This window comes from Sminthopsis crassicaudata, chromosome 2 (genome assembly GCF_048593235.1).
Source record: "Sminthopsis crassicaudata isolate SCR6 chromosome 2, ASM4859323v1, whole genome shotgun sequence".
In the NCBI taxonomy this organism is placed as follows: Eukaryota; Metazoa; Chordata; class Mammalia; order Dasyuromorphia; family Dasyuridae; genus Sminthopsis; species Sminthopsis crassicaudata.
In genome coordinates, this window is record NC_133618.1 from 390373339 (window position 1) to 390385760 (window position 12422).

The following is a 12422-nucleotide window of genomic DNA, read 5'->3' on the forward strand; positions in this document are numbered from 1 at the left end:
GAAAACAGAAAGAGGAGGAGGAACAGAGCTGGGAGGAGGAGGGGGAGGAGAGAGACGAAAACGAGGGGAGAAAGAGGAGGGGGATCAGGAGGAGGCGAAGGACGGCTGGAGGAGGGGGAAGACGGAAGGGGAAGGAGAGAGAGCAGGGGAGAAGGAAGAGAGAGAGGAGGGAACAGGGAGGAGAGGGAGCAGAGGTTAGAGGAAGGGGTAGAGGGGCGCAAGGGAAACAGATTAAAGGAGGAGAGGGAGCGCAGGGAGGAGAAGGGAGGGGGAGCGGAGGGAGGAGAAGGGAGGGGGAGCGAGGAGGAGAAGGGAGGGGGAGCTAGGAGGAGGGCTCGCGCCAGCGCCTAGAAAACAGTGCCGGCAGGGAAGGGGAGGGGAGGGGAAGTGGCGGGCGGGGGAGGGGAGCGCCGCGCTGCGCCGAGGCTTAGGCGGCTCGTCTTGGTCTCCGCCTCTTCTCCGAGAGACCTCGGCTGTGCTTCGACAGCTGCTCTGTCAGGCCCTAGGCGAGCTGCGCGCACAGAAGCCAAGGAAGCTGCGGCCTCCGAGTGCTTCCCGAAGGGGCCAGCCATCGAGCCTCGCTCTCCTCATTGCCCCCTTTTTCAGACCTCCCCTCCCACGCCCCGGGCCTCCCCGAGAGCAGCCCCGCCGCCGCGGCCCAGCCACCGTCCCCGCAGCGGCCCCTCCGCCCTCCCGGCTGCGCCATGGCGGCGGCGGCCGAGCCCAGCAGCGGCAGCAGATACCAGCAGGTGAGCTACGGCCCAGCCCGCACCCCTCCCGCCCGGAGCTCCGCCCCGCCCTGCTGCCCCTTGGGCCCCGCTCTCCTCTCCGGCGGGGCCTAGAACGCGACGCCGGGGCCCTGTAGGCCCGGCGCGGGACGCCCTGGACCGAACTGGGCCTGGCGCCGGGCGTCCCCAGCCCCGGATAGACGCGACGCCCCCTCCCCTGCCTCGCCCCAGCCCTCCCCGGGGGTCCCCACAGACGCGAGCTGCCCCAGGGGCGGGCTGGTCCCTTGGTCTGGATGGGGGCCCTGTGACAAGACTGTCCTCCTTGCTTGCTTCTCTCCCCCTCCCCCTTCTATATCTGTTTTTCCCTGATGTCAGACTGTCTAGTTTTTTAAATGAGGGGGAGGGGGTAGAAATTTACTTGAAAAGAGAATTGAGAGATGGCTAGAAATCGGGGCCGGCGCCCAGCGCTCCCTGCTGTGAGAGATGGGATTACTCATGCCTCAAAGCTGGCTGTTTTTGCCATCCCTCTCTCCCTGTGCTTTAAGGCAATTTGGGAGCGAGGCCGAGAAAAAGGGCGAGACTGACAGAAAACCAGAAAGAGGGCCTGTACTTTTTTTAAGGCCATCTTTTGTTGCATGTGTCCTCAGAAATGGCGACGTGTCCATGGAAGGTTTGTATTTTTTTAAGCACTTGAAAATGATGATGAAAGAAAACACAACTTTCTCTTCACAAACATGGGAGGAAATGACTAGTTGATGGTTGGATCATTATCTAACGGCGGTTTAGAAATTGAGGCTGCAGGAAGAAGGCTGTTTTAAAAAAATGCTTCTGAACCTCATTTTTCTGGAAACGCAGGGAAGCTTAAGGTTGTTCAGTGATGTACTCAACATCTCTTTTAATTGTCTTAATACACCTAGACTCTAACTGTGGATGGTTAATTACAACTGCAAATGCCTGCAGTCTAGTCCCGGTAAAGGAGTTTTAATATAATTTTAATAATAATGCTAAGGATGCCCTATAAAATCAGCATGCTAGATGAATAAATGAAAACCACAAAAAGATTGAAACAAGAAGTCCGAACCTTATGTAACCCAGTCTTTGTTTTTATTTTCATCCTCTTTACGTTGCCATTTCCTCCCTCTCACTTCTCTGGCTATTACGATGACTTTATTTAGGAATTTAGGTAGCTTGTTGTGTAGTGAGATAGACTGCTGTGGCAGGACAGCCTAAATCACTTGACTGGATTAAAAGACCTAAGGCCTAATCTGAAGTCTGGGATAGGCTTTATGTGACCTTGGGCAAGTCTTACATTCTGTGCCTGGGTGTCTCCTAATAGAAAGTAAATAATGATCCATGTCATAAAACTGTTACTAGGATGTTCGTTCATTTCAATTTTCCCAAAGATTTGTTCTTACTGGTTATTTAAATGCTAACTATGGATTTTTTTTTTAAAAAGCCGTATCTTTTTCTTTTAATTACCACCTTGATCTTCCCAGGGGCTGTCAGCATGTTAACATTTAAGAAAACTGCATACAGCTGAGTGCAGCATTTCAGTCCCTGGGATTTGTCAGGATTAGGTCAATTTTATATATTAGCATATTATTTGTATCAATTAGAAAATTGGCATCCTCTTAAATTTGATGTAGTTGATTAAATTTGATCTATTCCTCTGATGAAATAGTAGAAAAGAGAGTGGATGTGTCCACTAATATATTTGAATAGTGTTTTGCCTCTCCAGATCTTTGTTAAGGATTAAGGGGGAGACCATATAAATTTAACATCTGGCTGTAAGCATCTTGTTTTTTTTAATTAATTTTTTATAATTATAACTTTTTTTGACAGTACATATGCATAGGTAAATTTTTTTTTTTTTTTTTTACAACATTATCCCTTTAACTCCCTTCTGTTCTGAGTTTTTCCCCTCCTTCCCTCTATCCCCTCCCTAGATGGCAGGCATTCCCATACATATTAAATATCTTATAGTATATCCTGGGTACAATATATAAGCATCTTGTTAATTTTTTTTTCCTTTGTATCCCCCATGTCTAGCTCATAATAGGGTTTTAATAAATGTTTATTGAAGGAATGGATAGTTGGTTGTAGAATGTACATAATTGAGTAGAATATGTGTATATTTTAGGACGTATTCATTTGAGTCTGTTAATAAATACTGAAACCAGGATACCCATAATATCTTTTTAACATAATTTACTAGGAAAAATGTAATTACTATATCACGCTACTTGCAGTAATTTTTAGAAATTTGGCACTAGAGCTGAGATATCTGATTTCTATTGCTGATTCTGTGGTCATTTTCCCTCACTTAAGTAATTTGTCCACATTTGAAGACTAATAAGTTTTGAATTGACTTCCTTGGCTTTAGATCCAGTATAAATTATGTAATGGTGCAGAAGAACTAGGTGGAGATCTGAATTCAAATCCCACCTCTGGCACTAGCTAAGAGAATGAATGAAAAAGTATTTGAGAGCTTAATATATACAAAGCACTGTGCCTAATAGCAAAGGGAAAAGTAAGATTATCTCTGTTTTGGTGGGAGACAATACCTATTGGAGGGGTAAATTGTATCCTTAGGCAAGACAGGTTCAGTTTCTTGACTGTCATTTTCACAAGTAAATCATCTTTTCTGATGTTGAACCATTCAGTAATGCCAAAGACTTTGATAGTCCGAATTTCATTTTCTTGGATGTCAGGAATAAAGAGGCAGGGGCTGCAGTCAGGTTGGACAAGAATTGTTTCCCTGGACAATTTTTTTAGGGATATAAGAGTAAGGAGGGATAGGTGCTATTGTTCCCTGAAATTCTTGGGCTACTTTCCCTTATGTAATCATGGACCAATCAAACCTGTCTGAACCTCAATTTTTCTCATCTGCAAAATGAGAATAATATTTTTGGTATATCAAATCAGTTATTAGATGTATCTGTGTGTATACATGTATACCCATAAACTGCTTTGGAACTTAAGATACTTGAAATAATATTTAATATCTACTTGTCTCACATGATTATTTCAGAAAAATAAATGTAAAGCATTTTGTAAGCTTTGAAACACTATAAATGTAAGATCAGCATTTATTATTTTATATGATAAAAATACACTGCATAATTTTTAGTTATTTAGATTTGACTTAGATCCTCCTAACAGTTGACAGCTTTTTGAGCCAGATGTCAACCTTGAGCTTTGGTCATTTCTTGATCTTTTATTGTTTATCTACTGGAACCTCATCCAAAACTTAAATCTTCATCTCTCCCTCTACCTTCCAATATTCTAATTTCTCTGTTTCTGTTGATACTATGCTTGAAATCTCAGTTTACAGGCATTGTTGCCTTTACTTTGGTAGCTTATCTTGCAGCCACCTCATTTTTTTCCCTCACATTGCTACCATCCTAGTTGAGGCCCTAGTTTACTTTTTGCTTAAATTAGTGTAGTAATCCCTTAAATGTTTTCTTGCATCTTGTATTTTCATTTTTCAGTCCCTTCATCAAATGGGGTTCCAAAAGATTCTTCCTAATAAATGTCTAACCCCATAACCCTGGTCTTACCGGCTTGTTCTAACCAGTTCTCTTTTCAAAAAGTTTTAGTGGATCTCTATTGCCTGCAGTTGGAGAAAAGACTAACTCATAGGTAAGCATTTAAGGCCCTCCAAAATTTGATTCTTAACTTATCTTTTCAGGACTATCTACTGCTTGCTCTTGTAAGACTGGACTATTGTCTGTTCCTTGAACTTGACTTGCCTGGAACATAGTCCTTCTTATATTTCTGCTTATGCAAAATCCTTATCCTTCATGAATCAAGTCAGGAGCCACTACTTCCATGAACCCTCTCTTCCTGCTCCCTTCAAGTTATCTTCCTAATCTATTACTTTGTCTAAACCAGATACCTTGTATCATACTTATTTGTGTATATTTTATCATCCCAATTAGACTGTAAGCTCCTGGAAGACGGGCTTCTAAAATTTTTGTATTGGAACATCTCAGGGTTTCTTGAAATATGTAGCAACAGAGAAAAGCTTGTTTATTGATACTCATATCATCCTTTTTAATTGAAGCATAAAGTAGGGAAATATAAGCTTACCAAAAATATGCATCATCATCATCATCATCATCAATTTTGTCCTACACAAAATTTGTGAAGTCATGTACACAGTAATACTTGAACTGAATTTTGAAGGAAACCACAGAGGGAGGGAATCCTTTCCAGGAATGGAATAGTTAGGCTTAGGGTATCAAAATGTAAACAAGTGCAAGAAGGCTAGACTGTACAGTACAGTACATGGAAGGAAATAATGTATAATAAGAACTGGAGGAGTTGGTTGGAACCAGTTTGTGAAAGGCTTTAAATGCCAAGCAAAGGACCTTGCATTTTATTACAGAGACAGTAGGAAATCTTTGGTGTTTAAAAAGATTACATAGTCATTGATTTGAGGAAAATGACTGTTGACAAAATCATAGGGGATAGATTTGGAGACTAGAAATCTGTTGTATAGAAGTCTAGCTAGCAGGACGTGAAGATAGGAATTGGGGTGGTAACTCCTTGTAAATAAAGAGAAAGGAGATGTATGTGAGAAAAATTGTGGAGATGACAAGATTTGGCAACTGTGGGTTTATGGAGTGAAATAGAGCAAGAGTTGATTATATTGCTAAGGTCCTAGATGGTGGTACTCTTGAGAGAAATAGGAAATTGAAGTATTTTTGAATCTAGCAATATTATATATTTCAAGTACTTAAATATTTATTGAGTTAAATTTAGGGTGTTCACATATAATAAAGTCATTTAGAATTAGGATTACAGATTTGGCTCCCTAAGAATTGGAATCGGAAGGTGAAAAATAACCTGGGGAGAATAACAAAAAAATGCTAACAGTTTACACTCATTTCCCAGTGTTCCTTTTCTGGATGTAGCTGATTCTGTCCATCATTGATCAATTAGAATTGGATTAGCTCTTCTCTATGTTGAAGATATCCACTTCCATCAGAATACATCCTCATACAGTATTGTTATTGAAGTGTATAATGATCTCCTAGTTCTGCTCATTTCACTCAGCATCAGTTCATGTAACTCTCTCCAAACCTCTCTGTATTCATCCTGTTGGTCATTTCTTACAGAACAATAATATTCCATAACATTCATATACCATAATTTACCCAACCGTTCTCCAATTGATGGGCATCCGTTCATTTTCTAGTTTCTGGCCACTACAAAAAGGGCTGCCACAAACATTTTGGCACATACAGGTCCCTTTCCCTTCTTTAGTATTTCCTTGGGATATAAGCCTAGTAGTAGCACTGCTGGATCAAAGGGTATGCACAGTTTGATTACTTTTTGGACATAATTCCAGATTGCTCTCCAGAATGTTTGGATTCTTTCACAACTCCAAAACGCATCAGTGTCCCAGTTTTTCCACATCCCCTCCAACATTCGTCATTATTTGTTCCTGTCATCTTAGCCAATCTGACAGGTGTGTAGTGGTATCTCAGAGTTATCTTAATTTGCATTTCTCTGATCAGTAGTGATTTGGAACACTCTTTCATATGAGTGGAAATAGTTTCAATTTCATCATCTGAAAATTGTCTGTTCATATCCTTTGACCATTTATCAATTGGAGAATGGCTTGATTTCTTATAAATGAGTCAGTTCTCTGTATATTTTGGAGATGAGGCCTTTATCAGAACCTTTAACTGTAAAAATGTTTTTCCAATTTGTTACTTCCCTTCTAATCTTATCTGCATTAGTTTTGTTTGTGCAAAAGCTTTTTAATTTGATGTAATCAAAATTTTCTATTTTGTGATCAATAATGATCTCTAGTTTTCCTTTGGTCACAAATTCCTTCCTCCTCCACAAGTCTGAGAGGTAAACTATCCTATGTTCCTCTAATTTATTTATGATCTTGTTCTTTATGCCTAAATCTTGGACCCATTTTGATCTTATCTTAGTATGTGGTATTAAATGTGGATCCATGCCTAGTTTCTGCCATACTAATTTCCAGTTTTCCCAGCAGTTTTTGTCAAATAATGAATTCTTATCACAGAAGTTGGGATCTTTGGGTTTGTCAAACACTAGATTGCTATTTTTATTCATTATCTTGCCCTATGAACCTAACCTATTCCACTGATCAACTAGTCTATTTCTTAGCCAATACCAGATGGTTTTGATGACTACTGCTTTATATCAGGTACAGCTAGACCACCTTCATTTGATTTTTTTTTTTTTCTTTTCATTACTTCCCTTGAAATTCTCAATCTTTTGTTCTTCCATATGAATTTTGTTGTTATTTTTTCTAGGTCATTAAAATAGTGTCTTGAGAGTCTTATTGGTATAGCACTAAATAAATAGATTAGTTTCTTTCTATTAACTTTTAAAAGTGCCACCAATCTTTCCAGTTTCTTAAGCTTATAACTTCAATAGCATCCTCAAGTCCTCAATGTCATTTACTTTACATATTAAGTCAGTTGCTAAATCTTGTCCTTTCTTTCTCCAATATCTCTGGGATATATTTTCTTTGCTCATACAGCTCTTCTTTTTTAGTCTTTAATTATCTTTCACTAGGATTATTATAATAGGCTTCTAAATTGATTTCCTAGCCTCAAGTTTCTACTAAAATCTGTCCCTCATCCTAGTGGTGTCCAAAGTCATAGAAATGATTTCTATGGTCTGCATATTGACTTAGAAAACCACAAATTAATATGATCTTGTATTTTTTATTTTGTTAAGCATTTCTCAATCAAAACTAAAATTATTTTTAACATTGCATTCACTTAAGAAATTTTTTTGAGTTCCAAATTCTCCCCCTTCCACACCTCTCCTTTCCATTGAAAAGACAAGCAACATGCAAATATTACATTTTAAGTCAGGTATAACATTTTCATAATTGGCCATGTTGTCCAAAAAAAAACAGGTGAAAAGCAAGAAACAGAAAATGAACCACAGTTTTACTTTGGTTTATCAGTTTATCAGTTCTCTCTGGTAGTGGATAGTATTTTTCATCATAGATCATTTGGAATTATTGGTTGATCACTGTAGCTGAGTCTTTCTCAGTTCCAACACTTTGTTATTATTGTATATACCGTTCTCTTGGCTCTACTCAATTCACTTTGCATCAGTTCATTGTTTTATTAGATTTTTCTGAAAGCATCTGGCTAGTGGTTTCTTATAGCACAATAATATTCCATCACAATCATATTCCTCAATTTATTCAGCCATTTCTCCAACTGATGGCTGTCCCTTCAATATTAAGTTCTTTACCACTAACATGAGAACTGCTACAAATATTTTTGTGTACATATAGGTAATTTTCTTCTTTGATCTTTTTCTGATATAGATCTAGAGGTGGTATTGCCTGGTCAAAGGGAATGCAATTTTATAACTCTTTGGGCAGAGTTCCAAATTTATAACCTTTTGGGGATACTTCCAAATTGTTTACTAGAATGGTTGAACCAGTTAACAACAAGAGTTACCCACACAGTCCCTTAGAGGAATTAATCACATAGTTCCTTGGCGGAATTACCCAATTTGGAAGACCATCCACATTAATATTATCATTGGGTTTATTAGCTCTATTTTTTACTCTGCTATTGGCTTTATAAAGGCAATTATTGTCAGATATGTAGTACCTCTTGCTGTTATACTTAGGATTGCCTTATTATTCTGAGCAGTGTAAGTAGTTACAAGGTTCAAATATTAACTAAAAATGCTGACTAGGTTCAAGGACATTTTTAGTAAAATATTTACTAATTGGTTAAAACAGTCCCTTCCCCTTGTGCAATATTTATCAATTCCTCAGGCAATATGACACATTTTTTTTTTTTTTTTGGCCCTGCTGTCTTTTTTAGTATAATATTAAGTCAGTTAATATAAATGCAAGCTTAAAGGAAAATAGTCAACCAATATCATATTTAATCAAGAAAAATAATTAAGATATATTAGAAAAAACTTGAAATTGTTGTGGAATAAATGGATCAAGAGGTTATTATTTGAAACCAGGGATTCAAATTCTTCTTCTGAGGGCAGCTAGGTGGCACAGTGGATAGAGCACCAGGCCTGAAGTCAGGAGGACTGGAGTTCAAATGTGGTCTCTTCCTAGCTCTGTGACTCTGGGCAAGTTACTTACCCCCCAATTGCCTCAGCAAAAAAAAATAAAATAAAATATGACCTCAGTACACTTGACACTTATTGTGTGACCCTGGGCAAGTCGTTTATCCCTCTCTGCCTCCCTTCCCCCACGCCCCCCACAAAAAGAATCCTGATTATGATATACTGGCTGTGTGATCTTGGGCATATTACCTAACCTCCTAGTATTATAAGACTCAGATTAAATTGCAGAGAAGATGCTGACCTTAATAAGAGAAGGGAGGGGGCAGCTAGGTGGCGCAGTGGATAGATCACTAGCCCTGAATTCAGGAGGACCTGAGTTCAAATCTGGTCTCATACACTTAATACTTCCTAGCTGTGTGACCCTGGGCAAGTTACTTAACCGGAGGCTGGGGGGTGGGGGAATAAGAGAAGGGAATTTAATTTAATGTTTGGATGCATTTTGGAACTATGATTATACTCTAGATAAAAATATTTGGGGAATACATGAAATTCAGCAAATAAAATTCTTCTAATTGTATTGAAATGAACTAGGTTCTGAGGTTCCTTTCAGAGCTGACAATTTGTGTTCATAGTACCTGCCTTCTACTATTTTATCTCTGCTGGCACTTTGTAGCTGTGTGATCTCATGTAAAAAGTCTCTTGTCTCTCTGCTTTTGATGAGAATAATAATAGCATCTGCCTCCAGGGTTGTTGGGAAGATCACAAGGCAATATTTTAAAAATACTTAGGACAGTTATCTGAAATAGTAGGCACCCATATAAATAATAGCTATTATTTTATGATCTAAGATCTTTTCTTCTCCCTCCTTCCCAAAGTTCTGTGTTTGGGGGAAAATATATAGTCTTAATTCTTGGGAGGGCTGTTTTGGAGGGAAGTTTACTCTGAGGGTTGTTTGTATTTGAATTCTCATTAGAAATTTAAATGAGGAAAATATCAATATTAAGTATCTCAGTATTTGTGGAGAACAAACGTTTTCCCAGATGACTAGCTAGATTCCTGCTTTAGGTATAGATTGGCTAAATAATCTATAATATCTCTTCTAGGTCTGAAATTTTGTGATTCTGAGAGTAATAACTAGCTGACATTTATAAAACATTTTATGATTTATCAAATACATATACTCATTTGATTCTCACAATAACTCTGTGAGATAAGGAATGTCTTTTACAGCTGAAACTTGAAGTACTTAAGTAACTTTATCTGGGCATCAAACAGAAAATGAGAAAACTCACAAGTTAGTTCATCTATATGGGCCTTTGTTTCCTTATTTTAAAAATAAAGTAACAGAGAAAGTATATTCAGTATATTTTATAAAATTTTATTTTAAAAGCAATTATGTAGCTATGAGAGTGGTACATTTGGGGAATAGTGATATAAGAATATTATGGTTTTATATCTTGGTTAGTCTTGTAAAATGTTATTTGGTTTCAAGGCAATATAATCTCATAAACAAGAATATTCATTAGTTAGAAGCAATTAACAAATTGGAAAGTATTTTTCAAGGTTTCTCATTGGAAAGTATTTTTCAAGGTTTCTCATTTTTTGCAAAAGGGAGGATTGCTAAATCATGTCTATATTGATTTTTATATATTCTTGGCCCTCTATTTAGCTTCCTGAGTTTTTTTTAGAAAATTCACCCAGTTTCTATAGTAACGGAACATGGTCGTATGATTTGAAAGAGGGTTATCTGCAGTCATATTGAATCTTATGCGTCAGCAACAAGAGATTCTTCAGTAAAAATTTGTCCTTCTGTGGCTGACTGGGAATTTGCACAATATAGTTAAAATATACTTAAAATTTCTACTTGGTTATGCTAATATATAGGTATATATAGGGGGTCATTAGCTGAGTTTTTTGGTTTTTTTTGCATCATTATTCTTGACTTAGGTAAATGAATTAACATTACTAATAGCTTTTTGAACATTGAGTCTCATGAATTTGAGTAAGGTTGATAGAATTCAGTTCTAACCAAAATGGCCGGCTAAGTAAAAGACAAACCCCCAAAATGAAGCCATTTCTAATTTTTAGAAAGCTTAAAAGAAGTTTATATATTTTAAATAAATTTTAGTATTACGGTTTTTTTAAGGTTTAACATTTTGCCTTCCCTAAATGTATAACAAAAGAAAATCTGTTATAATTTACATATATGTTTGTATATATTTATTAGATACATACTCATATTTTGTATACTTATACATATTTAAAATTAGTTCTGACAATACATTTTCTCTGGATTAAAATATAGACTCCTTAGCTTGGCATTTAAAGATTTTCACTTGCTCTCATTCCTCTCTTCCATCATGATTATAAAGCAATGTGTATTAAAAAAAATAAATTGGGGAAAAAAAAAAAAGACTTTCACAATTTACTTTCACCTAAACTGATCTCGTTGCTCCTTGAAGTTGGCATTCTGTCTCACTTCTACCTATGTACAGAATGCCCCCATGCCTGAACTATATTCCCTTAATTTAACAACTTAGATTCTTTTAACTCCTTTCAGCTCATATGACTTGTGTAGGAAGCCTTTTTTGATCCTGCTAAATATAACTGATCTATATCCTTTGAAATTATGCTGTGTATACTTAACTTTTTACATGTAAACTAGACTATAAACTTAAATAAAATGTAAATCCTTGAGTGCAGGAAGTATTTTGTTTTTATCTTTGGCAAAAATGAGACAACATAAATATACTGAATGGAGAGTTAAGTTGTCCTTAAAACAAAGGAAGGATGAGTTCATTTGTTGCTTTTGACACATACTAGCTATATGACCCTGGGATAAGTCACTTAATTCTGTTAAGTGATATTGGTCTATTGGTAGCAGGGGTTTCGCCACCTGGGAGTTAGGAGTACTTGTAATGAAATTACAGGTTTAGTTTCTAGCCCTTCTACTTTGTGTTCTTCAGATCCCCAGTATAGTACCTTGACTGTAGTGTTTAATAATGGTTGTTGGATTGGAAAGTGAGGTAAAAGAGATGGGAAAGGTTAGAAAAGAGGATTTAAAAGAAACATTTTCTATATGGCAAGAGAAATATGGAGGTGTTCTTTCAGCAAAATGTATTCTAGTTATTACTTAAGTCCTTTGCTTTGTTCCTGATGTTATAACCAGTATGTTTGGAGGGGCCTGGCATGGAAAAAAAAAATCTCCAATTTATTTTAACATTCTTTGGACATGTTCTTGGAATGCCTCAGATTTTGAGTGATTGTTTTTCCACATCCAGAAGCTTTTTATTTGTAGGCATAAGAGTGACAGAAAAGTACTTGTCTTTTGGATTAGGTATTTTTCTCCTGAGCCTTCTATGATGATGCTAATAGGGGATATTGGCATTAGTTTTGGGAATGTTTTAAAATTTTACTTTGGACATAAATATGTTTTAATATATTGATAATTGGAAAGAATTAGAAAATTGTGTTTTAAATTTCTTCTAAAATTCATATTTTCATTTGGGATGTTTTTATTTCAGTTCTAATTAAAGAAGATGTTCTTTAGACTTTTTATTATCATTTGCTTAGAAATATTTTGAATATGGAATGTAGTTCAGAAAAATGTTTAATAATTTTTATTTAATTTAAAAAATTTAAACA

The 12422-nt window shown here is 37.0% G+C and overlaps 1 protein-coding gene across 4 annotated transcripts in view; it reads left to right on the forward strand.

Moving 5' to 3' along the window:
* Positions 1-348: 348 nt before the first annotated feature.
* The window catches only part of NDFIP1 (Nedd4 family interacting protein 1), a 51588-nt gene continuing 39514 nt past the window's right edge, over positions 349-12422 (forward strand). For 2 of the 4 annotated variants that reach the window (XM_074291691.1, XM_074291693.1), the window contains exon 1: positions 1273-1398. In XM_074291691.1, coding sequence (XP_074147792.1) covers positions 1378-1398 — 21 coding nt within the window. In that variant the 5' untranslated portion in view covers positions 1273-1377. Of the gene's footprint in view, positions 750-1272; positions 1399-12422 lie in introns of those variants that run through there. The other 2 variants (XM_074291692.1, XM_074291690.1) reach the window with 2 other exon arrangements.